Raw genomic sequence first — 25,091 nt, forward strand, 5'->3', positions numbered from 1 at the left:
GTGGAATTCATTTACAATATTAGCGCCATAAATTTGTACGAATTTTTACACTTTTTTCAGAGGCCGTGAAGAAAGTGTTGGTAACGGAAATGTTCAAGGGTATAACGACCGAACACATTGTGTGTTTTATTTTTAATTGTACTGTGTCATTAAGCAGATCCACCATGAGATTGAGTTTCCGATCATTACTTTTAGCCTCTTGCGTATATATTTACGTAAAAATCTTGTTAGTTTGATCGGTTAACTGCCTTCGAATAACGTCGACAGTCGCTTCACTGGCTTGATGTATCACGTCTCACCACAATCAGCCGGCAACAACCTGAAATATTACGTGTGAACGTAGTTATCACCTTTTAAATGCAATCACTAACTCCATTCACCTAGAATTTTAGATCAGGTTTGCCGTGTTTGGTCGTTTCTTTACAATTAGTACTTTAATAATCATATTGCATTCTTCCAGTGACGTAATGGGAAAATTCTTATTTAAAATAACTCGGGCTTTATTCTTGTAGCAAATTCAAGAGGGAAACGCTTCACGTTCCAGTCTCTTGGCAACCCATAACCAGATTTTGCAGTGGTGAGATATCTGGAGAACATGCCTTTGATTCAGGTAAATGAGGACAGCACGGGTAACATACGGTTTTGTTTTATCTTGTTGAAAGTCATCGTCACAGAGATCGCGACGACACATGTCAATTGTAACACCGGTCGTCCAAATTATCCGCTAAGCAAAGCACAGATGATAGTATTGTGCACCCAATGGCATTACCTATTATCGTGTCAGGTTATGGGCCTGTATGACGAGTCCGAACTGGCGGCTTAAATTCTTCCCTGAGCCTCCACACACGAATGTCGGCGCGACTCTCTCTACTGCCGTATCAAAGAACGCCTTAATTTTTGTCGCCGTGCCGACAGCCTGTGGTACTTCAGGCGATGCTGCGTGCTCCGTAAGGACACTTGTCTAGCTACAAACTAGACCATTTGCTGACTTAAAGAACGCGTCGTGACCGAACGATCCGGCACTGCCAAGCGAGCATAAGTCTCTCCTCTCGGGCGCTAGCCTCGTGGATCCGTCCAGATCTTGCATGGCGCTGAGTATGCGTCTCCTGAACACACAGATTCTATATTCTCGGTGGGATTGCGACCAACACGAGTACCAGTATCGTTGCACGATAAACTGCCGTCTCTGTAGGCGACACTCCTGTCACTGTCGAATTACGACACCTGCTGGAATATCTTTCTCCTTCTTTACACGAGACATGACACGATCCTCTCACAAACAGTCAATATTCAAATCCAACATCCTAATGAGAAACCCGCTGTGTAATCTTCCCTCATATACAGAATGTATATGATGTTACTCTCTCCTACCTAGCGCGTTTTTGCTCAAATGTTAGTCGTTCGGGTGCTAGATTGATCTTTGTTGCTTGCCACCTTCACGGGTTGCGATTTTACTGGCCAACAGTGAATTACATTAACGTTCAAAAGTATTGTTTAGATAGCGTTAGTAAGTTAGAGTTACATGAAGATAAATAGGTAACAGAAAAAAAGCGCCAGTGGCTAATTAAAGAGCATGTAATTATAATCCATTTAGTACAAAACTACATTTAGTTTGAATAAAGCTGTCTGACATCAAAACAGAAATAACAATTCAGAACAGAAATAACAATTCTCCTGGCTCAAAATTAAATTATAGACGTAAGTGTGTAAAAATAAAAGAAAACTATTTCTGAATCTGAAGAACGAATCAGTATCTCGTTGCACACCCATGGGCTTGGGTCACAGCTACTAATCTATTTGTCTTTGAATCCACAAGCTTTTGTAATAGGCCCCGTGGGAGTTTTGACCTTTCGTCCAACAAGCCAGCTGTGAATTGATCCTTGTTCGAGTAGCTTCTACGATGAACACGTCGGTCCTGTGCATGACAGAGGTGTGAAATCGGATTCTGATCCGGACTAGAGCCTGATCATTAGAAAAATTTGATTTTTTGTCTGAAAATGTATTTTTGGTGACCAGAGGTGTGTTATGAATCATTGTCCTACTGAAATACCAAACTACGTGGCACACTCTTTCTCTCATGTGGAAACATGTTCGTTTCTGAAATGTCTCTGTACAGGAAACAATCCATTCTGACTTCTATTTGGGCTAGAGGACCAACCTTACGTCTAGAAAAATATCCCACACCACCATGTTGCAACCAACGTGTTTAATGGTCGGTACATGGTACTTCTTTTTGTCCCTTTCGTTTTTTTGGCCGACTTTGCAGACCCTAACCCCGCCTTCCTACTTTTTGAATTTATGAGTGGGTTACGTGTCGGTCGTCTACCATTTTAATCATCTGCTACTAGGCGACATTTTTCAGTAGACACATGCACATTCAGTCCATAATGCTGCTCCAGATCGCCTCTAATTTGTCGGGGCAGTTTTCTAGGATCAGCTGCCGACTGCTTAGAAATCATTCTGCCCTTCCTACTTACTGTTTTTCGAGGACGATCTGACCTTGGCTTGTTGACAACTGTTCCCTCCTGTTTTATTGCCGTCGACTTCACATGCTTATTAATGATTGTGGTATGCCTTAGTCTCTAGCAGCGCTAGACTGCGATACTTTCCCTACTTCACAGCACACAGAACAGCCCAAATCAACCGAGTACTCTTTGTGTTTTGGCACGCTTCTAGTTGTCTCTACAAATAAAAGAAAGCACTGTCTGCATGCCTAGGAAACAACAGTTAATGAATACCGTACTATCAAAGCAAATTACAAAATACTTCTGAGCTACAGGAGTATATATATCCGCATTATTATTGGATAACTTTGCTTGTTTACAATATATGTAACAACAGCGGCCTGAAGATGGAGTGACACAGTTGTATGCGTTGCTCTATTGTGCCTGCACGCGATTCTTATCAGTATTAGAAAACACTGTCTGGGAAATTTCGATTCCTAATGTGCGAAACTGTCAAGGTAAAAGTTGTACGAAAGCTAATGAAATGGCATTATTTTAGGGTTCAAAATGATGTCTTTATTGTTCATTTTATTTGTTTACATTTTTGTGGACTCGCAATAACGCGCCCTCTAGCTGACTCTACTGTCAGTCGTATAACAAGTAATTTCACATAACTGAACAGGATTAGACCTACTCTTAACTCATAAAGTACATTCAAACTTGAAACATCAAATAAAAAGAAAAAGAAGCATACAGTTACCCTTAAAACAACAAAGGATGAAACAGTTGTACTCCTAAAACAAAAGAGACTAAATGAATAAACAAATAAATAAATATAAAGTAAAGTACGCGGCGTACGGCTGGGTCACCCCACGTAGTTATGAGCATCTCCTTAAGCCATGTAAGCTAGGGTTGCATTCCAGTTGGGAATTAAACATCATATTTTTGTTATTTATTGTTTTCATCAAGCAGATACTATATGGCCCGTTGTGGCTTTAATTCTTCGTCTGTTGTATGCATCTTCTGCTTTATCTGCCAACATTTCTTCCTGTTGCTAGACGGTTCGTTGGAACAGATTAGTGTCTCCGACACAACAGACATTTCTGTTCTGGTGTCCCATCGGTGTAAAATACCCTCTTTATGTGCTCGTTACTGAACATTTACGACGAAACGGAAACAGGAGTGAAATGTGTTTTTCTAAGAGACACTATGATACTGCACGATGTCAACAATATTTTGACGGCTTCTACTACGATTTGTAGCTTTTATCAAGGGCCAGCCACTACATGTATCAGTCAGAAAGAATAGCGACGTCAGAGATCCCAGAAAAAGGGTGCGAAGTGTTTAGCTATTTTCCGAAACTCCAGCCTCCCTCAACAGTCGCACAAACAATGCACCCGAGGTCGAGGAGCTGAGATACAGGCAGTGACTGTAGCATTCCGTGAGGATTAGAAACAACGAGCGATAATTTGCCAAATCTCAAGAAAGAGTGAAAGGTTACATTACTGTTACGATAAGTTAACAGTAGCAATGCAAGCCGAAAGAACTGTAGCTATCTACACTAGTTCTTCTGCAGAGTATTTTACAGTTGTCAGTGTACACAGTGATATCGGAATTTATGGATCGACGGCTCAAAATAAATTCCTGGTCTTTGGATTGGGAGCAGAATTGCCAGATTTTATGGGTACGTGGTAGGTCACATATCTGATATGGTGCTAAAGATATAATAGTAAAGTGAGCTGAATTATCAATAGTTACATAAGCCGATATTTTTATGGAGCACTATAGAGCTAGTAGGAGTACGCTGAAATTTAACGATGGAGAAATTACAGTAGTTCCTGTTCTTCGGAGTAAGGATCTTTGGAACAGCTTTGAACACTGTACTATTTCTGTATGGAGGCCCAAACACCCTCCTGTGATTGTGATGATAGTTCTGCAGATCGCGTAGCTGTACAAGTACCCAAGTCAGCTATTTCCGCTCCTTCTAGCGATTCGAGGTGATCTAACTGCACTCGGTCGTATAAGGAGGAGTGACTGTACGCCGCGGCTGTCGCAGCACCTAATGTGGAAAAACAGAGTCGACTGCTGTAGGCAGCTGTAGCGAAGCCAGAGGCAGAGGCAGAGCACGAGACGGTGCGGGGCGATAACAGGCGGGGGCGACCCCGCGGCCGGTGAACCGGTACGGCACGCCGCGGCCATCGAAGGCTGCAGCGCAGAGCCGCCTGCCGAGATTTATGTGGCGGCGCACCTTAATCTCGGGCCGGATGCAGTTTCCGTGTCCGCCGGCCGCGGCTCCCCGCCTCTATCAATTAGCAGGCGTTCCCGGCGCCCTTTTACAGGCGATCATCGGGAAATATATTCCGCCGCGCCGCGTTATAATCTGGCCGTCCGCGATCGCCGACATGACTCTCCACTTTATTCCGGTGCCGCGTGCCCTCGATTTCGACCGAGGAAATCATAAATTATGCACTGCGCTCCCACGGCTCGTATGAGTGCTCGCCGCGGGCCGGAGTGGTCCAGTGGCCGGGTGACGCTATCAGAGCTACGCGGAACCGGTGTGCAGCCTACAGAAACCTGTCTACTTCTTGTTGCAGTCTCTCAGTACCTCACCGGAAATACTTGTACGGTGTGACACAACTGCTGCAACAGTCGAAATACGGGAACTCGTTGGCGTCAAAGATGATATTATCGGCTGGAGAACTTGGTTCGTATTTTATACCATGACCCAAATGTCGATCACAGTTTATTGATTTACATTGTCCGTTGTTACGACCCAGAGTCAAAACAGATAAAATATAGCTTTCCAGTGGACATTCAATGGAGACCGATAGAACTTTGATTCTGACTAAAATAACATCTTTTTGGGACTCCACTGTTAAGGAATCCGTGGAAATACGCCTGGGGGGAAAACTGATTAACCACGATAGGTGGATTGTGCATCGAACCCCATCACATCCACGATTTGCTCTAATCGAAGCCGACAGAGCGCACCAACGGTCAACTTGATTATGATCCACGCGCGTAACACCCACAGCGCCCCATGTATAACGGAACGGAGCAAGTCTTCGTCAGTCTTCGATGGCTCATCTGAAGAAGGCTGTCAGCTGCCCAGTCGAAATATCGTGGGATGAATTAAACGATAATCAGCTGCAAGCCTGAAATTTGTTTTAATATACAGCAACTAGTCTATTTAAAACCTGATGTGGGCATTGTCATTTGGTATACGTCCTTGGTGTCACCTTTTAACAGATTCCATTGAACCACTACCTTACATCTGGAGACTGCACTGCTAAGTTTTTCATTTTGGTCCAAAGGTTAAAAAAAAAGAATGTTCGTCGTCTACGGAGACCTTGACACCAAATTCCACACGCTTTGTGCTAATTTATATTTACTGTAGTTACTAAAAGTGATTCAGGCTAGACTCAGGACTATTCCATCAGACAACACCATTGTCGTTGTTCAGACAAGACAGCATTTTGTCTCTATGGATCTCTTTGGCGATGTCTTTGAACCTACTGAACTGAGGTATAAGTAACTACTCGCGTTAGTACAGGAGTTCTACTCGCCTGTGTATGGGTATCCTGATCATAGAAAAGAGCTAATTCTAATTGGCTCATAAATGGGTTGAAGTGGTAGTCTAAAAGCGACGTTCAGTGTTTATCTTGTTTTGATGAACTTTATCCGCTACAGTTGTGTAAGAGTAGACTAAAAGTCAGATTAATCTGAGTCCCAATAAGTGTGACCGCACAGTAGAAAAGATCAGATATGGCTGTAGAAACTCCTAATTAGCACTGGACTCCAGTCGTCTCTTACCCAGATGCGTCTAAAGCTAAGGAGACCACTGAACTGACACCACTATCGAATTTAGTTATCTAAGCATGGCTCCTAAAATCTCACTATTTGGAACCAGGAAATCAAACCAAACTGTCGACAGCTTGCTTCTTGGGAATGTGATTGAAGTAGAGGTCTCGTAAGTATAGCAGTGGTCGCTCATCGGGAGTACCACATTGCTTGGGATCGCATGATGCTCTAGAGATAGATGTCGCGGAGAAGTACACCGAAATTTTCAACTGGAGAGATTTGAAGGTGTGGCTCGTAGAGTGGGTAAACAGCGTCCGAAGACGCTTCTTATACGGCATCCGTCGACAGCCTTGGTCTTCGCACACTGCTGCAGTGTTCCCGCGCGCTTTAACAAGCGGGCCTGCGGCGCTGGCACACGCAGCGTTTGGGGTCTCTGGAGTCTCGACTGTGCGGTCGGCGCTCATTTGTCGTGCTTAGGGCGTCGCGACTCTGCCGCTCTCAGCACGCCGGCCGCCGGCTGATCCCCATCTCGGGTAATGCGCTTACGGCGCTGCGTATCGCTGCCGACCATCGCGCGCTGCCCACGCACCTGCGTAACGTTATACCTTGGTCGGCGCAGGCCGCAGCGTACCGCCGCTCGTGGCGCCACTGCCGAGAATTGTCATTAGTTACGAGCGTCATCAACTCTGCTCGGAGATGTGACCACTCATTTCGTTATCCCCCATACACAATTAAACTTATTGTTTTCCAAGCACATTAATATATTAAATACCTTTTACTCGCCACTTGCAGAGAGTACCTACAGAATCACGAGTGGTAACTGTGGGACCACTACCAGTACTTTACTATTTGGCTGACAGAGGGTCTGCTGGATTAGTCCGCTGTTGCTACGGCATAAATCGTGAAACAAAGCAACTTCATTGCTTGCGTTGTCGTGTAAATGAGGCACGTGTCATACGAATCACTTTGTTCCACCGTAAATTTCTACTCTGATGTACTGTCCATAGACCAAAGTAGACTACATTATGATGTGACAAAATAGCTAATTATTGGTGGCCAAGCGTCATTTACTGTAGTAACGAATGTGTACAGATTAAGGATGTGCGCCATTTGCGACTAAAACACTCTTTGCCTGCTCTGACCTAATTCCATTCCTGATAACAACTCACACCAGCGTTTCTCCTAGTTGAATCTTGCCCATAAGTTTCATTTTCATTTGACCCAGTTTGCCGTTTCTTTCTACTGGGCATGTTTCCTAACGACATGCTCTTTCGAATAACAAAAACATCAATGCTACGTTACGTGTGGTAGGCACCAAATGACGACGGAGAATCAAGCCCAACGACTTCGCTGATAATTACAACAGCTGCTACGAGCAGTGCCCTAGTCTTTTTCAATTAATTAATACATAAGCGCTGGTTACATCGTTGTTAAAAAGGTTTCATTACTGCAACACAATTCTACTTATCTTATTACTATCAATGCTTGTAACATATCCAACCTTAATAGTACCGTGTTCACTAATCCTAACTATGCCTAAGGCCGCTTAGTTTCACAAAAGGCAAGACATAACCTCTTCGATAAGGAGTTGGGGCTGTCCTGTCAGAAATTACAGCGTCCCTGTCTAATCTAAACTCATACCTACATAGTTAATTAACAACTTTGCAACAATACATAATCAAGCTAGAGCTTTCGGAAAATCAATACAAATTACAGTACAAACAATGAGTACGAATTATTTACAAAATTAAGTCACATTAAGCTGGAACTGTGGATTGTAATTTTCTATCGTGAATCTACACGTATTCTCCTGTGCTACTTTGTACAAAACTGATACAGTAAAAATTCAATACAAACAATTAACACGAAGTTATTTACAAACTTAGGTCATACTTAAAACTCCAGTTATGGTTACAGCAATCTGTCCTCAATCTAGAAGACTTCTCCTGCATCAATTTCCGAAAAATACAATAAATATTTGAATACAAGTAATAAGTATGTAATTATTTACAAAACTAGGTTATATTACAACTGGAACTGTGAGGCTACAACCTTTTATCCTAAATCTACGAGTCTTGTCCTATTTGGCGGAAAATTAATACAGTTAAAAATTGCAACCATTATGAGACTGCAATTATTCACAGTACTGGATTACTTCGACTGGAACTGTGATAAAACGTACTTCAGCCCTAAATCTATAAAACTTCCCTTACATTATTTTCCAAATGGCAATGGAGCCTCCTACAGATAACTACTTTGGACCTGTTATTGACTGCAAACTATCCATCGCACGTAGTCTTTCATTAAAACTTTCTGTAATGCCGCAAATCTGAATGAACCAGTAACGCGATAAAACATTTCACAAGCGCATGTTAACGATGTTCATTTTCATTTCAAATTACTACTGTGTACCACACAGTCGTAAAAGCTGTCCCACATTCCGAAGTGTAGAAAATTTAATAGGCTGCTGAATTCTGTGGCCAATGAAGTGTAGTGTGGCCGCTCTTTTCTGATTGCAGCGTATTGTGAACGTGCCAAAAGCATAAACATCCTGCTCGTAGAAAGCGACGGGCAGACGGTTGCTGAGTGAATTTTCTGCGCTTTTCGTCTTCTGCGTGGCAGTCACGGCTGTCCAGCGGCAGAAACTGCAGCGTGGAGTTGGAACTGCACGGACTTCAGTACGGGAGGTCCGGGGTGATAAAACGATTGCTGGCGGAGCTGTAATGGGACGGACGGGTCGCGGGTTCGCATGGCCGCCGCGGGGGTACTTGGCGCGCCATCAGCGTCCTTTGTCTCTGCCTTCATTAGCGGTCCTAACCCCGTACCCAACCCCACCTCACTACCTCCTCCCCCCCCCCCCCCCCTCGCCAAACTGCTCCTCCATCGCTACGGCGAGTCGCCAGCGAACTCTGTGAGACTAGCGGGCTGAGACACGCTTAACGAACAAGCACGCACCTCTGAATCCCGACGTCTAACTCACTTGGATGCTTTCGCTTTCTAACCAAGCGCCTGTGCTGAAAATACTCTGCACTTTACCTGTTTACCAGCCACGAGTACCATGTTGAATGAGATAAATCAATCTAGGAATGTTACTTTTCCCATTTTCATCATAGCAATTATCTTGTTTCGTTTTTAAATTAAGTTTCGACTACTCAGCAACATAAAAATTGTTTACAGAATTATTTGACGTCGTAACAGCAGCGTGTTGGATGCGTATTTTATACTGCTTAGCGAGTCTTCTGGAAGAGGTAGAATGTGAAAATCAAGATTCTCCTTAACTTCTTAAATTTCTCCTTGGATATCGATTTAGTTCCATTTACTTCATACCTTTTAATAATCAGATTGTAGTATGTGTTAGTTTCTTGTACTTTCAGGATTGCTTAGCAAAATAAAATGCCCTGAACTTTCGCACTTATTCGTGGGAGTATTCCGTCCATCACAGCTCAGTACTAAGTAATCACAGACTTCAATGGCAATGAAGAGTAGCAACAGCAATGATAAACGTTCTCCATACTACACTGTTAGCTCGTTTCGGAAAGGAGACTGCTATCTTTGAGCAAGTAGTCAAGCTTCTCCCAAAGTAAAACTTCGAGGAAAACGCGAGTTAAACATTTTACCATTTAAAGTGGAACAGCGCGTTTTGTAGTTCTGTTTTCCGCGTACAAAGTTCAAGTGCAATTTTCCTTCGTTTGAAAGAAAAGTGAATAAGATTACGGTGCAGCAGATTGTAACCATTCCTAGACATACTATAATCTAAATATTCGCTAGAGTTGCTACCGCCATCGCTCCATCATTATCTGAAAAACGCAAGACAATTTAAACTAAAAATTGTGGAAACTACTATTTGAACAAATTGTCACTGATTTAAAATCAAGTGTTTCGTATTTCATGTTATCTATATTTTTCTTCATTCATGTTGATACCGACGTTCACTCTCTGCGTCCTTTCTTCTCATCGATTTCAACACTTCGATAGTTTTGTTATTTTTACTCCAGATGTCGTAGATTCCATCACTTTCGGTTCTTCAAGTACTACGTAAATTTCTTCTGAAGTCTTCCATTTCACTTTATTTATCTTCTGTAAGCCTTCTATAGCACTGCTGTTCAAGTCAATTTGTTCCCGACCTGAATACACTTCTCCAACGGGCAACATGCAATACCTTCATCCCATCTTCGTAGTTGCTGTTTGCTGGCTCGCTTTATTCTGTAAAAGGATAACTGCGCGCCGCACTGCATTCTACGAATAAAGGTAACGCTAAGCACTAATCAGTAAGAAGGGAAAAGTATTTGGGAAAGAGAGAAGAGCCAGCAACGAAGGGACTTCCCAAGGTTACATCCTTCGGAGAGATATTTCTTGTATCTATAAATTCCGAAATTAATTTAAATAAAAGTAAATTTTTTGATGGAAGAGCATGGGTGGGTTGCGTTTCGTTCTCATGCAAGATTATTGCTGCAGCTGTACACTAATTAGGATTTTTTAAGTAACAAATTGTAATGAATGGATCAAACTGTCAAAAAGCGCTTTCCACCTGCCGTCGCAGGGGCGACTGTTTGACGGGCGCGCCGCGCTCCTACGGAGCAGAGCGAGGACGCGGGCAAACAGTCGCCCCCAGCGGGGCAGGCGACAGAAGCAGTGAGTCTACTGTACGCTACGCGCAGTGAGCCAGTAAGTAGAGCCTCCAGAGAGAGAGAGCCACGAGTGTGAGGACTACGGCGCGGCGCCGGCGGCCGGGGCAACGGCCGGCCGGCAGTATTCCAGGGCGGACTTACCCGCCCGGTTGGATTGGTCTATCATTGGCTGCACAATGCGACGGCGGGCGTTGATGAACCTTGGGAAGAGAAGAGAAAGAAGAGAGTGGGTTAGGACCCGAGATATGGAAGGTAGACTAGCGACTTACCGCTCACGCCCGCTCTGTTTGATTGGTCTATGAGCGGCTGCACGATCCTCCGTCTCGCGTTGATGAACCTGGGAAAAAACAGGAAAAAGACCGCCGCCATCAGACCAGGCTCCAATCAGAAAGACGCCAGCAAAATAGCTGGCTGCTTTCCCTCCAACCTGTAAGTGAGACTTGCAGGACACACAAGCACACATCCCAACACACACACACACACACACACACACACACACACACACACACAAGTATGACACACTCACTGTCGCATAGGTTCCGGCAATCTAGCTACAGTACAGTTCTGGTGATAAGTGCACTTCTCAGGTTGATTCATACGTAGACATATCATTGTTTTATTTTTACCCTGATCAACTGTAACAGAATTTTTCTAAATGACGATGAATAGCTATTTGTAGTAGTAATAATTAGGTCATCTGCGGAAACGTGTGGTTTTCTCGGCTTAGTAAAGGAAGTTCTGTGTTTGCGGAACGCTGGAGTCTACAGAATACTGTATATCAATATGGCAAAACCTACACTGGTCGGACCACATTCATAATACAGGAGAACTAGGTGGAACATGATAGTCAGTCTCACATTCCACAGCCTAGTAAGTCGGCAACAGGTGAGTATTGTATCTCCACGCGACATTCTACAGATTAATCTGTCACGAAACTCATGACCACGACCGTGACGAGATACTTTCGGGATTCAACTATTAAGGAATTTGTGGGAATACGTTTGGTGGAAGATCCTATTAACTGTGATGACTCCTTTCAATTGCATGAGTTGGACCCAGTAAACTCCTTAATTTCTTCACAAAGACAAACTTTTTACGCCTGATGCTACTACGCCTTGCACCAGTTCATTTTATTAGTTGAATTTTATCACGAAATAAATTCGCTGAATGCGAGTAACTTGGCTTCAGCTGTGCTAGGTATAGATCTACTACCTGTTGGTACAATTTGTGCTGAAGCGGGACTCGAACCCGGATTTCCCGCTTGTCGCGAGCAGTCACCCTAACCATTAGGCTACCCGTGCACGCATCCCGCTCCGATCTAAAGTTCCACATGGCACACTGTCTACATTCCCATATCACAGTTATCACTAAATGATTGCTGTTTTACTCTGTAGGTAGTACATCTACACCTAACCGAGATGAGTGCAAGTTATTCGCATTTCACGAAATTCTGAAATACAACGTAATTTCGGACGACCGGCTGTCGTCATCAATGGTTCAAATGGCTCTGAGCACTATGGGACTTAACATCTGAGGTCATCAGTTCCCTAGAACTTAGAACTACTTAAACCTAAGGGCATCACACACATCCATGTCCGAGGCAGGATTCGAACTTGGGACCGTAGCGGTCGCGCGGTTCCAGACTGAAGCCGTCATCAATGTCTGTTCATCCAGACCAGCAAGTAAACATCAAATTTCACTGCGCGGCCTCGCAATTCGACACAGGACGTGCATGCCACATTAGCGTAACGCATGATCTGCGTGCCTAAGATGGATCTATGTTCGACAGAAGGTGCTTAACTCAAATAAGAGCGACAAATATGCACAACCGCTCCAGTTTTTGGTAAAAACTTCTCCATGTACACCAACAATCGCCATGTAAAACTCACCGCAGATGGGTGCATAACTGCCAGGCGAATCATCGTTGCAAAATGACGTCGTCTTCGGAAATCAATCCGAAACTTTATGGAATACTCATTTGGCCAAAAAAAATTTGAAGAATCACAATAACAACAATAATAATAATGGTAAAACAACGTCACAGACTAGGTCCCTAGGACTAAGAGACGCTAATCGACCATCGTGTGATGTTCTGCCAATGGCGTCATTTAGATGTTGTCTGGAGGCGCATGAGGTGGGTGCACCACCCTTATGGCCGATCCTTAAAGCTCCCCAATTCGCCTCATGAGGCTGAGGGCAAGCGGTTCCAGTCCTCCTACGAAATAAAACTCTCTGGTAGTACCAGGAATCAAATTCTGGTCAACACAGCAGTCACACACACTGACCATCTAGCAAAAATGATAAATGTTTTCGTTAAAGCAGTATTAATTATTCATCTGTACCAATACATTTTCTGTGGAACTTAAGTAATTTAAGATTTCCTAAGTGCACCGCAGTTTCGTACCGACTGTCATGAATGTGTCGTATGAGTCACTGAATCTATTAATCTATATTTCCAGTGTCATCTAAGACATCGCAGTTCAATTTACAGCCAAGTAAGTGGTAAGAAACTTATCATTAAATGGTGTTTTATCTACTGTCTTAGCAATGTTAGTCACATCTATTGACAATCGAAATGCCAGAGCGTAGTCTCTGGACCAAACGAGACTTCCTCGTGTTCTAGAAGGAAGAGGTGGTGGAGGAGGGAAAAAGAGGGGGGATAGCAGGCGCCTGGGAAGACGGAGGGGATGGTGGGGGGATTGGAGGGTGGGGGGAGGGTGGGAAGGGAACCTGTCACTTCGCATCGGCGTCGCGACGCAACTAACGCGCGCCGACACCGGAAATGATTGGGTTTTCAGGCGACTGATCGTCCGAGCGCCCTGCGCCGCTAAGGAGCAGCGGAAATACTTGTGTGGCTGTCTCCCAGGAGGCGGGGAATGAAGCTTCATCTGGAGAGCTGGAATGAGCGAACGCAGCGCGGCCGCCACGCAACACTTCCAGCAGTATTACGGCACCACTCTACCTTCCGTTCCTTAATACATAAGCATATGTCTGTATGCTATTTCGGAAAAATGTAAGTTGGTACCAAGTATGTATATGGTGTCTACGATATTGTATATCACGTTATCTGCGTGAACAAAAAAAAACCACCTTTTAAATAGTCACTCGCTTCATAAACATGTAAAACAGCTTTGAAAAAAATGTGTAGTTCCACGTGGTTGTGTTACAGTAGGAACCTGGTTACGATAGGAAAAGGACAAATAAAGCTCCTTGCGTAGCCAAATAAGCTGTATGGCAACCAGAGTAACATTAATCAAAGCTCAAAAAATGAATGACGTAAAAAAAGAAAACATAGTTAACACTGGTGTATACGCTGTCGTGGAAACTCATTCCACGTAGGGCCTTTTTCGGAAACTAGGCATGAAGATAAGACGATCTCTTCTCTTTCCTTATTATAATTATGGCAGAAATTGCGTATTTGAGATCTACTGATCTGATGTTTTTTCACACCAACTGACACCAAAGACATACATCGTAAGCAGTGGCAATCTAACCAGAGGTTTTAGTCCGTGACAATGAACTATTGGTTGTTCTCATGACAACGTACCAAACTGGAGTATTAAAGTCACGCATTGTGCTCATTCCGTAAGTGTTTTAGTTCCATATCCCATGCTATATACACTGCGCAAAGGAATTAAAGGGTCTCTTATTTTAAACTACGTCATTTTCCCCCGCTGCGACGCAGAAGTATGAAATTTGTTTATAAGGTACGTAAAGCCTTCCTCTGTACAGGTTCTAAGACATGGCGCCCTGCGACATTACTCTAAGGATCGGAGACACTTTAAACAGCAAGGTGTCGACACATGGGGAAAGAAAGGCCAGAAAATTCACAATAATACTGCCTAACGCCACTGTGGACGTGTCACACGATGGTAAGTTCGCCACCCTCTCCCCCTTAGTCACATCTCACACCTTCTCATGACGCTTCTGCACTTGAGGTCAGAACCACCACGGCCAGCGTTCAAATCACGCGGTTTTCGTACGGATGGCTGGGGAAAACGTTTCATACACGCTGCCGCTCAGTACGATACGGAAAAGCGTCAGAAGGTGGCAGAAGGGACGTTAATGGAACCGCCACTTCCCTTGTGGCGTTCATTTACACACATTGCACTATCAAGAACGATAGATTATAGTGCTATGTGCCACAGAACGATGTTCTTGGCAACCTTTGCCATTGCTGGTCCACCGAACGACTCAACCGTTCTCTAAGGACATCCTGGGGCTGCAACCCCATTGAGTCCACTGACCGATTTGTAGGCGCCTGCAAGCATGCAACCCCCTTCGACACCACACGGATTATTCACACCCGCAAGCAAGTGCTTGATCAGCAATGTAGTGCTACTCAGCCGTAGGGTATCGAGTGTTGCCTGCCCACAGGCATATAGGGACCGCTCGAGGGTTGTCCCTGTACAGATACATTTTTAAAGAGCTCAGCACAAATGTGCAGGTGGCTCCAAGGTTATTGCTGATCTGGGGAGTCTTAGAGGGATCTTTTGCCATTTTATTTATGCTTGTGTCAATGCCGCGCCCACCTGTGATCGAGCCACCAGAGGGAACGAAACAGGAGGACTGAAGAACCATAAACACTCTCTGCTGCTTTGGATCACGTTCAAATTTCGTCGAGTGGTTTCGAACGGTCCGTGATGGTTCCATTCTGCATTCCAGAGCAAAAATTACAAAAATGGCTCTAAGCACTATGAGGCTTAACATCTCTGGTCTTAAGTCCCCTGGACTTAGAACTACTTAAATGTAAGGATATAACACACTTAAACGTAAGGACATCACACACATCCACGCCCGAGGCAGGACTCGAACCTGCGACCGTAGCAGCAGCGCGGTTCCAGACTGAAGCGCCTAGAAGCACTCGGCCACAGCGGCCGGAGCAAAACTTACAGTCGGAGTACATTCCATAGGGGTCAGATCACGTTTAATGATGTTTTAGCCCCACGATGTCCTTACAGAAGGGTTCAATGGTCCGCAGAGTGTCAGCAGTGGCAAAGGCTGTCGAGAACGTTGTTCCGTTGCACGCCGGACTATAAACTGTCGTATTTACCCGCCAAATGTTTATAGTTGAGCGCCACAAGAGAAGGGGTGATTTCATTGAGCTCTTTATGCCATCCCTTGAGGCCTTTCCGTGTCGATTCTGAGCGGCGCTGTGAAACGTTTTCTCGTCCACCCGTAGGAAAACCGCTTGATTTGAACTGTGGCTGTCGTGATTCTGACCTCAATTGCAGAGGCGTCAGGAGAAGAGGTGACATACGGGTAGGGAGGGGGGGAGGAAAGGGGGGGCTCTGACGACCTTCTCATCACGTGACACACCTACGATGGCGTCGGGTGGGACTGTGAAATTTGGTGCCAGTGTGAAATCATTAACCCGGAAGCGTCACTGATCCCGAAGGCAACGTCGCACGTCTCCGCGCTTTTGCCCAATTACACACGCAGGTAGTAGGCACCTTTGAGCCAAATTTCACTCTTCTCCGCCGCAGTGGGGGAAGTGATGGGATCTAAAAAAATGAGCCTTTAATTCTCTTGTGCAGTGTACAGAATGGTACATTAAGTGGACAATTCGGAAAGTAGCTGCCAGTGATACATCCCAGACAAGGTAGTAAAAGAAGGAAGATCAACGTACCGTCGACGATGAGGGCAATAGAAACGGAGCATAAGCTAGGATTCGGGAAGTAAATCGGCCTTGAGTTATTTGTCCTAAGCGATTTAGTGGAATCACAGAAAATCTAACTCTGAATGGGTGGACAAGAATTTGAACCGCCGTACTCCCGAACTCGAATACAATGTCTTTCCACTGCGCCAACTCGCTCGGTGAACCAGGAAGTGTCGAAAATATTTGTTCGACGGCTGACTTGTCGATGATGTCCACGACGAGCAAAACTAGAAGATCAGACTTTACGCACAAGCGAGAAATCAGGCTGAAACGCCTACGCGCTGGTGAAGTTACACGAATACAATGTCTTTCCACTGCGCCAACTCGCTCGGTGAACCAGGAAGTGTCGAAAATATTTGTTCGACGGCTGACTTGTCGATGATGTCCACGACGAGCAAAACTAGAAGATCAGACTTTACGCACAAGCGAGAAATCAGGCTGAAACGCCTACGCGCTGGTGAAGTTAGGCGTACGTTCGGCAGCGGCCCTTTTCCGGGCTCTTGGCGCGCTGCGGCAAGGCCTCAGGCAATTCTACGCACCATTGGGGCGGGCAGCCGCAGGTATTCCATTAAAGTTTGAAAGTATTCGGCGCCACGGAGGCGCGGCAGACACTGCGCGAGACAATACGCCCCCGCTGCCAGCCTTCCCAGACACGCGGGATCACTCCCCCCTGCTCCGTAGATCGAAGCTAACGCTGATATAAAGCCGCGACCCCTCCGCTTCCAGCTGCTAAAAAGAGGATGACATTGCATTCTTCCTTCAGTTGCTCGTTTTTTATTAATGTTACATAAAAATTTGCCATGGGTGCCCGTAATAGCCTCGACGGGAATTGCTGCGTAATGGTTCTCAGGGGGGATAAAACCGCACGGGATAAAATGATCCTCAAGACTTTATGTGCTAGCACCGAGGCGGAGGAGCGGAGGACAGCGAGAGAACAGAAAAAGGGAGAGGAAGAGACCGCTGCACGGAGCGGATCAGCACGTGGGAGAATCGACAGTCCTTACGCGGTGGCCGTTAAGTGATTGCGTGCGGCGGCGGGTGTTAAGAGGGACTGCGGTGAGTCACCCACGTCGGTATTCTGACAGCGGAAAGGATGCTGTCCGGAAATGTGCTCAACGACGAAATGCGTCAATAGCGTCTACAACTGCATCTTGACGCGTGAGTGTGACTGAAAGTAGGATGTGGTTCTGAATCTGACAAATCACGTGAGTAACAAATCTACAGAGCAAAGGCCTTCCTTGTAAACGTTTGCTGCAACGATAACTTCCGCGAGTATTTTGGATATCGAGAATTCAACTGCACTGCTTCAAATGAAGTTTTTTGTATTATAGGTAAGAACTATTTTTTGTAATACATATAAGCTCACTTACAATTCATCCATTAGCATTCCATAAACTACTCATTGACTCACTCCTTGACCTAGTAGCTGTGGCTGGCATGCAGCTACGTAAACTTGTAAATAAATTTGAAGTAATGGAAAATAAAAAAATATATAGGTCGCCTGAAGATGATTTTTTGATCTGAACTAGTTTCTACGCTAAACAAAACACCCTTGCAAAAGCTGTTTGGTTAATATTTCCGTTCTTCGAAGATATTACCTACTTCGATCGAAAGGAATATTCCATTATCATCAATATGCAATAATTATGGAGACGTAATGCAACGTTTCAAAATGCGTAATGTCAAAGAGAGTACAATTTTCAGGAGCAGTGAAAACCTTATACCGTAAAAAGTGTTTCGAATTTTACACAAAATACTCTGGTAGGACTGGTGATAAAAATTTCTTTAGTGCAAGGCATATTCGTTTTTTTTGTTTGTTTTTTTTTGTTTTGCTTTTTAAGATATGAGGACTTTTGTGTGATGGACAAAATGCTGTGATCTATCTATGATTTCTCCGTTATTTGTCTTCTCGTTGCATAATTCACTTTCTCTGCAGCTGTCACGGCTCCACACACTCTTTACGTCTGCCTTCCATATGACGTAATACATAAAACTAATACCAGCTCGTCACTTAAAAGTTTTCACTTCAGTCCACCAGTGATACATTGGGGCCTACATTGTTAGTAGAATAAAATGATAGATCTCCAGCAGTTTTATTCATTCATACAACAGGACAAAATGCTATTTGCTGCATTTGCTAATACTGAAATCTCTTTCTGAAGGTTTAAAATGCGTTTTGACGGGATCTGACTGTAGCAGTGTGTAGAGCAGATCAAAAAATAAAAGATTTCACATGAAACTCAGTTTTGTCCACCAGTGGACATTAAGCGTTATCAAAAGTTGCTCTTGTAAAAGGGTACTTTGAGGTTTTCCATCTTTGCTAGTGACAGTATGACTATGAAGACACAGTTTCTTCTGATTGATACCATGTACATTAATCTACAGCATAAACATAGCACACATTAATCGTGGCTAATTTTCTTGTATGTTTCTGTTGTTATGGTGTCTCCATACATCAGTTCTACTTTGACAAATCTGCAGTGGAGTGTGGTAACGGCATATAAGGGATTATGCAGTTCCTGAAAGCCGCCTTAAATGGAAAACAAGAATCGGTTGCACAGTGACAGCAAACTGCAGCGAAAAGGCACAGTCTATTACTGAAAGAAGTCATACCGACGAGAAATGGTAAAACTACTGTTCGTGTCCACAGACACAGAACAAAGTATGCAAAATGATCCTGGCGAAGATGGTAAGTGCTGTAGGTACGAAGGAAACTGTACGATTCCATTTTAGTAATCTTCGCTGAATGATTCTGCGTTGAAGGGAAACTTTTCAAACAAAGAAATTTTCTAAAAATATCAAAGTAATACCTAGACGGGCTTTTCCGTGCTACAATTATGTGTGGACGTGTATGCAATACCAGCAAGGCCTATGCGGCCATCCAGAAGCCAGATCTCTGTCCTTTCCCAGAATGATTACTGTGTGTAACCTGCTATCAGCCCACTACTGATTAATGCCGTATCGGGGCAGCATGCCATACCCAGTTTTCGTCGATAAGATGTCCAACACTCGAAAGAAAACTTTACAGACAGTGGGACGAAAATTGGATGCACTGCCCCAATAACAGTGGAAACCAAGTGCTGAATTGGCTACAGGGCATTGTCAGCTCTAAAAGTGCAATGCAATGTTGTAAAGCACCAGTGTTCTACGCAAATCAGTTTAAAGTACTTCCGCTAGTGAGCGCGCGTCTTACGATGTACTGTGGCGGGCACTATTCGGAGGCGCAGCGACGTGGAGGCCAGACGAGTTGTGACTCAGAGCTCGTGTCTAATGGGACAAAAGACATTACAGCCGGCGGGGGAGATAGAGAACTGATACAGCGGGCGAGGAAATGAGGCGTGAACCGGGCCGCGCTCGGGGGCTGCGACCCCCGCGTCGAATTATGCACGGCGTCGCCGTCGCCGGCGTCGCGGCGTCGCTCTGCGTTGAGTGACGCGCGGAGCGCCGCGGCGCGTGAAATGCGTCACGCGCTGACGTGGTGGCCAGCTGTCGCCGCTGCTGCTGTTGCTGCTGCTGCTGCTGTCTGGCCCGCTGTCCGGGACGCAGCCTCATGAATTTATAGCGCAAGGTTTTGCCCTGTCCCCACTACGCTCTTGACACAGTCTCACGTGATTTAGGTAAGTGCTGTACCAGACCGCCTACATAAAGAGCACTTGGTTAGATCGTTGTATGTTTTGAGACCTATAGTGCTGTTTCGTGACCGTAGAAAATGTTAATAATATTAATTACACGCCAGATTATAAATTGTTAGTAATTAGAATTACATGGTAAATCATAAAAAGAAGTAGATACAGGCTTTCAGAAGGGTGACAAACAGGATGACATAACAAGTCTGTTGTTCTCAGAGTCTGATCAAACACCCGAGTGGGGATAATTCTTGACGGTTCGCCAAGGCAAGAAGGGTTGAGATCACAGGCGTCAGTGGTAACCTCAGGACGCACGCAATGGAGGAATTTCTAATGGCAGTTAGAATGGTAGTCAAACATTAGCACGATCACATTCCGAAGAAAATTCCAAGGGAATATAATATTCCTGACAGATAATGCTAGGGCCGTGTGCAGCCAAAATAAATGTAGAAATTGATAACATCTCTGAAAGGCGCAGTAATCCGAGTTGCTGGGCTTCAGTGACGATCCTCAGCAGCACCTGATGGAGAAATAGCACTTCAACTGCGAGATGACGGTGGACACACGGACTGCAAGCTAAGTAGTGTTCATCGGAACAGCACTGAACGGAAACTCCCTGTCTCTGTCTCAAAGAACTAAGTTAGAGGAATTTCAGTGAATAGCAGGAACAGGTTACTGACTGGTACTTGTCTCTTGTACTATAAGCCAAGTGGACCCTGACTGGTAGTGAATTATTTGAAAATTTTGAAGATTTATGATTTAGGCCAAGTGGCCAGTCATTATCAGACCGAGTGGCAGTGAAAGCACTCTTCCCCGATAAGGGTCCTTCCTAGTTATTGTTGAAGCATCTGACATTATTTGGTCGGACACTCAATAAACAAATTGATTGGTCAGAACAATAAAAAAATTGACTGGAAGTAATAACCTGCTGCATCAGCAGTTCAATCCTGCCAACTCTACGAGAATTACCAACCTGTTTAACCGAACACTCATCCCAGCCAAAGAGGGCTCCACTCTCTCTCATCTCCATTACAAAGGTTGACACAGAAGCTAATTAAACGCATATCGTTTATACAAAGGTGATTGATTACAAATAACTCGTGCTAGCGGTTCCAGAATATTAGAATACTGATCAAATGTGTGGGGCCCATACGAAATAAGAGTAACAGGTGATACTGAACGTATACAGAGAAGGGCAGCACGGATGGTCACAGATGTGATATGTGGGAAAGTGTCACAGAAACACTGAAGGAACTGGACTGGAAGACTCTCGAAGACAGGCGTAAAGTATCCCGAGAAAGTCTACTAACAAAATTTGAAGAACCGGCTTTAAATGGTGACTCTAAGAATATGCCACAATTCCCTATGTATCGCTCAAGAAGCAATCAAACAATCATCCTTCCCGCGCTCCAAACGTGAATGGAACGGGAAAGAACCCTACTAGTTGGTACAGTGACATGTAGCCTCTGCCATGCACCTCTAGGTGGTTTGCAGAGTATAGATGTAGAGGTAGATGTGGACCACGATATTACTGCGCCTGGATTCCAGCAGCCGCTATCAGAAACATGCAGTGACGATACACTAAACCAGTACATTGCTGACTGAGAAAATGGCCTCGCACTGTGAATAATTTCAAATCACTTGTGCATGTACTGTCAAGTGTTTCAGCGTCTCCTGCGAAATGTCACGATAAAAACTGACAATGAGCCAACCGAAGCGCCCTCACTCCGAAGTGCAGTAATACTGTGGTCGGCTAATGTTAGTACTTACCACAATAACAATTTCTTGACTGGTGTCGCTAACATAATCATCGGTTGCAGAGTCCTATGATCGTTTTTCTCTTTTACCAGCCTTACAACGCGCTTGAGGAAGTGCAGAAGGTGATTTAAAGAGCGCCAGCAACTCTAGACACAACTACTCCGAGAGGTGAATAGGGAAACAGGCATTTAAAAGCCTGTGCGGACAAAAGGAGCCCCCAGATGGAAGGCCGACATCGCGGGAGCGAAACAAAGAGCCCACGCGTGACCCCTTTGGGGACTTTTCCTTTTTTTGTCCTCTGTCTCTGTCTCTCTCCGTGTCGCAGGATCGCCTGAAAAGAGGACTCTGGCCTGGCGACGCGGGCTCCCTATGCCCCGAGAACAAAACTGGGCGCGGAGGGCGGCGCGCGCTGCATTTGCGGGAGAAATTAGCCCCGCCTGGCGTCGCTGGCTTCCATTAGCCGGGGCGCGTCGCGTTGCGTGCGGCCGGCGCCTAATTGACTTAAGGCTGGGCGGAGCGGCCGAGGTGTCAATGGGGAGGCGTGGCGCGGCTCGGTGCGGCGTGCTTTACCTTTGTAATCCCCGCCGCCACGCCCACGCCTCGCCTCGCCTCGTTATTTAGCCGGCCGCTCTCTGCAGCGCCTGCAATTACCGCCGCGGCACCAGCTGGCATCACCACCTGGCGCTACTTCTAGCCAAACAGTGGGTCAGATAGCACTAACAGGGGACACTGGGCATGTACACTGTACAAAGAAGGGCACCACGAATGCTCAAAGCTTTGTCTGTACCCAGGGGGATGGTAAGCAAACTGAACTGGCAGAAGCAAACTATCTAGCAAAAGCCAACGTAGAAAGTTTCCACAACCAGTTTTAATTGAAGAGTCCGAGAATACACAACAATCCTCTACGTATATATCCAGTAGCGGCCGCGAAGAGAAGATGGTATTAATTATAGATCACACCGAAGCGTTTATGAAATCATTCTTCCCGCACTGAATACGCGAAAGAAACAGGAAGAAGTCTTCGTAAGTGGGGCAGTGGGAAGTGCCCTCTGCCACGACGCTCTGAAGAGTAAACATACAGTGGTTAAGTAGTGTAAACTTACATTCTTCCTGAGCAGATGTGAAGAAAAGAAAGTGCTATGGAATCCGGCCGTAGTGCCGAAATGATACAATGTAATGCAACACCTTTTTCTCTGAAAGCAGGTAGGTTTTATTCAGGATTCCAGTACATCGTTTTATACAGGCTACACTCTTTTGGCTGCAAAATACTATTTTTCAACGTAATCCCGGTTCAATGTAGCGGCCTTACGCCACCTCACTGGGATGGCCTGTATGCCAGGAATGGTACCACTTTATTGGTCGACCTCGGCGCCGACGTCTAGCTACATCGCCAGCCGAAGTGGCCGTGCGGTTCTAGGCGCTGCAGTCTGGAACCGCGAGACCGCAACGGTCGCAGGTTCGAATCCTGCCTCGGGCATGGATGTGTGTGATGTCCTTAGGTTAGTTAGGTTTAACTAGTTCTAAGTTCTAGGGGACTAATGACCTCAGAAGTTGAGTCCCATAGTGCTCAGAGCCATTTGAACCATTTCTTTCTTGCTGCATCAATAACCTCTCCATCATCAACGTACTGCTTTCCGTGGAGAACATCCTTCATTGGGCCAGACGGATGGAAGTCGAAAGGTGAGAGATCCGAGCTGCAGGATGAATGAGGAAGAGTAGTCCAATGAAGTTTTCTGAGCTGCTCTCAGGTGCGCAGAATTGTGCGAGTTCAGTTGTGCTGCGAGATGTGTGATCACCTCGAATGTGAGTGGCCGCACATTGACAACTGTGTGCGAGCGGCCGGCACGCGACAGAACAGACAGGTTTGCGCGGCGTTGATGACAGACATCTCGCCCAACGACTCAGCGAGCTTTTGTTCACTGCCAAGTCTCCATAGACATTCCGCAACCGCCTATGAATATCTTCCATGCTCTGATCTTCCACCAAAAGAAACTTAATCACAGCTCCCTGCTTGGAACGCATCTCCGTTAAAGACGCCATTTCGAAAGCTACGTTCAGCACTGGCACCTATCCGAATTTCATGAAACTATAGGGGCTGAAACGGGAGTACTCTACGATGTCCCACAACAAAAATTTTTTCAAATGAAATAGACCGAGAAAAAAAATGTATTGCATTACTTATTGAACGCTTCTCGAATTATGGCGTCAGACGGTGATGTGTTCATCAGGTGTTCAGATAATTTGAGGCGCTGCCACGTACTGCATTCCTAGGATACTGTCTACCTCTCTATCTCTTCCTTCCCATTTCTCCCTCTCTCTTAAATCAGGACGTAGAGGAGTGACGAACTACTACGAAGATCGTCTGATCATGACGTCTCGCCCTGACGACAATGTACCATGTCAAGTACTACTTCCGAAGATATACCTGAGAATTCGCCTACAGATTATTTGTACATGACCAATATACTTGAGACTGTTCATTAACGATGCGGCGCACCTATTCCGTATCACCTTAGCCGAATTTACTGTTGACGGGTACGTCAGAGAAGAGGAAACTGGAATGGCACCGCTTGTAATAGATTTGTTACATTTTGAAGCATTATAGACCTGGGCTTTCCTGGGCATTTTCCGTGTACTAGTCACGAGTCACTTGCGTCAATAACCATCCCAAATGCCGGTACTCTGATCACTGTAACTACTGACATGAGCTTGTTATTTTCTTCGGTGTTTCCCAAAAGAATTGCCAGCAGAAACGATAGGGCATCAGGATGTAAAATCGTCCTTATACCGTTAATCTTCACATTATAAGCCGCGCGGGGTAGGCACGCGGCGTAGGGCGCCTTGCCACGGTTCGCGCGGCTGCTCCCGTCGGAGATTCGAGTCCGCCCTCGGGCATGGGTGTTTGAGTTGACCTTAGCGTAAGTTAGTTTAAGTTGGACTCAGTAGTGTGTAAGCCTAGGGATCTATGACCTCAGCAGTTTGGTCCCACAGGAACTTCCCACAAATTTCAGTTTTTTACGCTATGGCGTTTAGGCTACACCAGAGTCAGGGTTTATACCATTCCGTCATGTGAACACCATTACTTGCTTATCTTAACACAGAGGACAGGTAACAAACGACATTCCCATGTCGCTTGTTACCTGTCCTCTGCAGACTAGAATACTTCTTCAAATCG

At 45.2% G+C, this 25,091-nt stretch overlaps 1 protein-coding gene across 5 annotated transcripts in view; it reads right to left on the reverse strand.

Annotated features, from left to right (window-relative positions):
• LOC124613880 (homeobox protein homothorax) overlaps nt 1-25,091 on the reverse strand; it is a 998,899-nt gene that overhangs the window by 54,404 nt on the left and 919,404 nt on the right. For 3 of the 5 annotated variants that reach the window (XM_047142615.1, XM_047142616.1, XM_047142613.1), the window contains one exon: nt 11,143-11,210. In XM_047142615.1, the coding sequence (XP_046998571.1) occupies nt 11,143-11,210 (68 nt within the window). Of the gene's footprint in view, nt 1-11,014; nt 11,074-11,142; nt 11,211-25,091 lie in introns of all 5 variants that reach the window. The other 2 variants (XM_047142617.1, XM_047142614.1) reach the window with 1 other exon arrangement.

This window comes from Schistocerca americana, chromosome 4, assembly GCF_021461395.2.
Source record: "Schistocerca americana isolate TAMUIC-IGC-003095 chromosome 4, iqSchAmer2.1, whole genome shotgun sequence".
Lineage (NCBI taxonomy): Eukaryota > Metazoa > Arthropoda > Insecta > Orthoptera > Acrididae > Schistocerca > Schistocerca americana.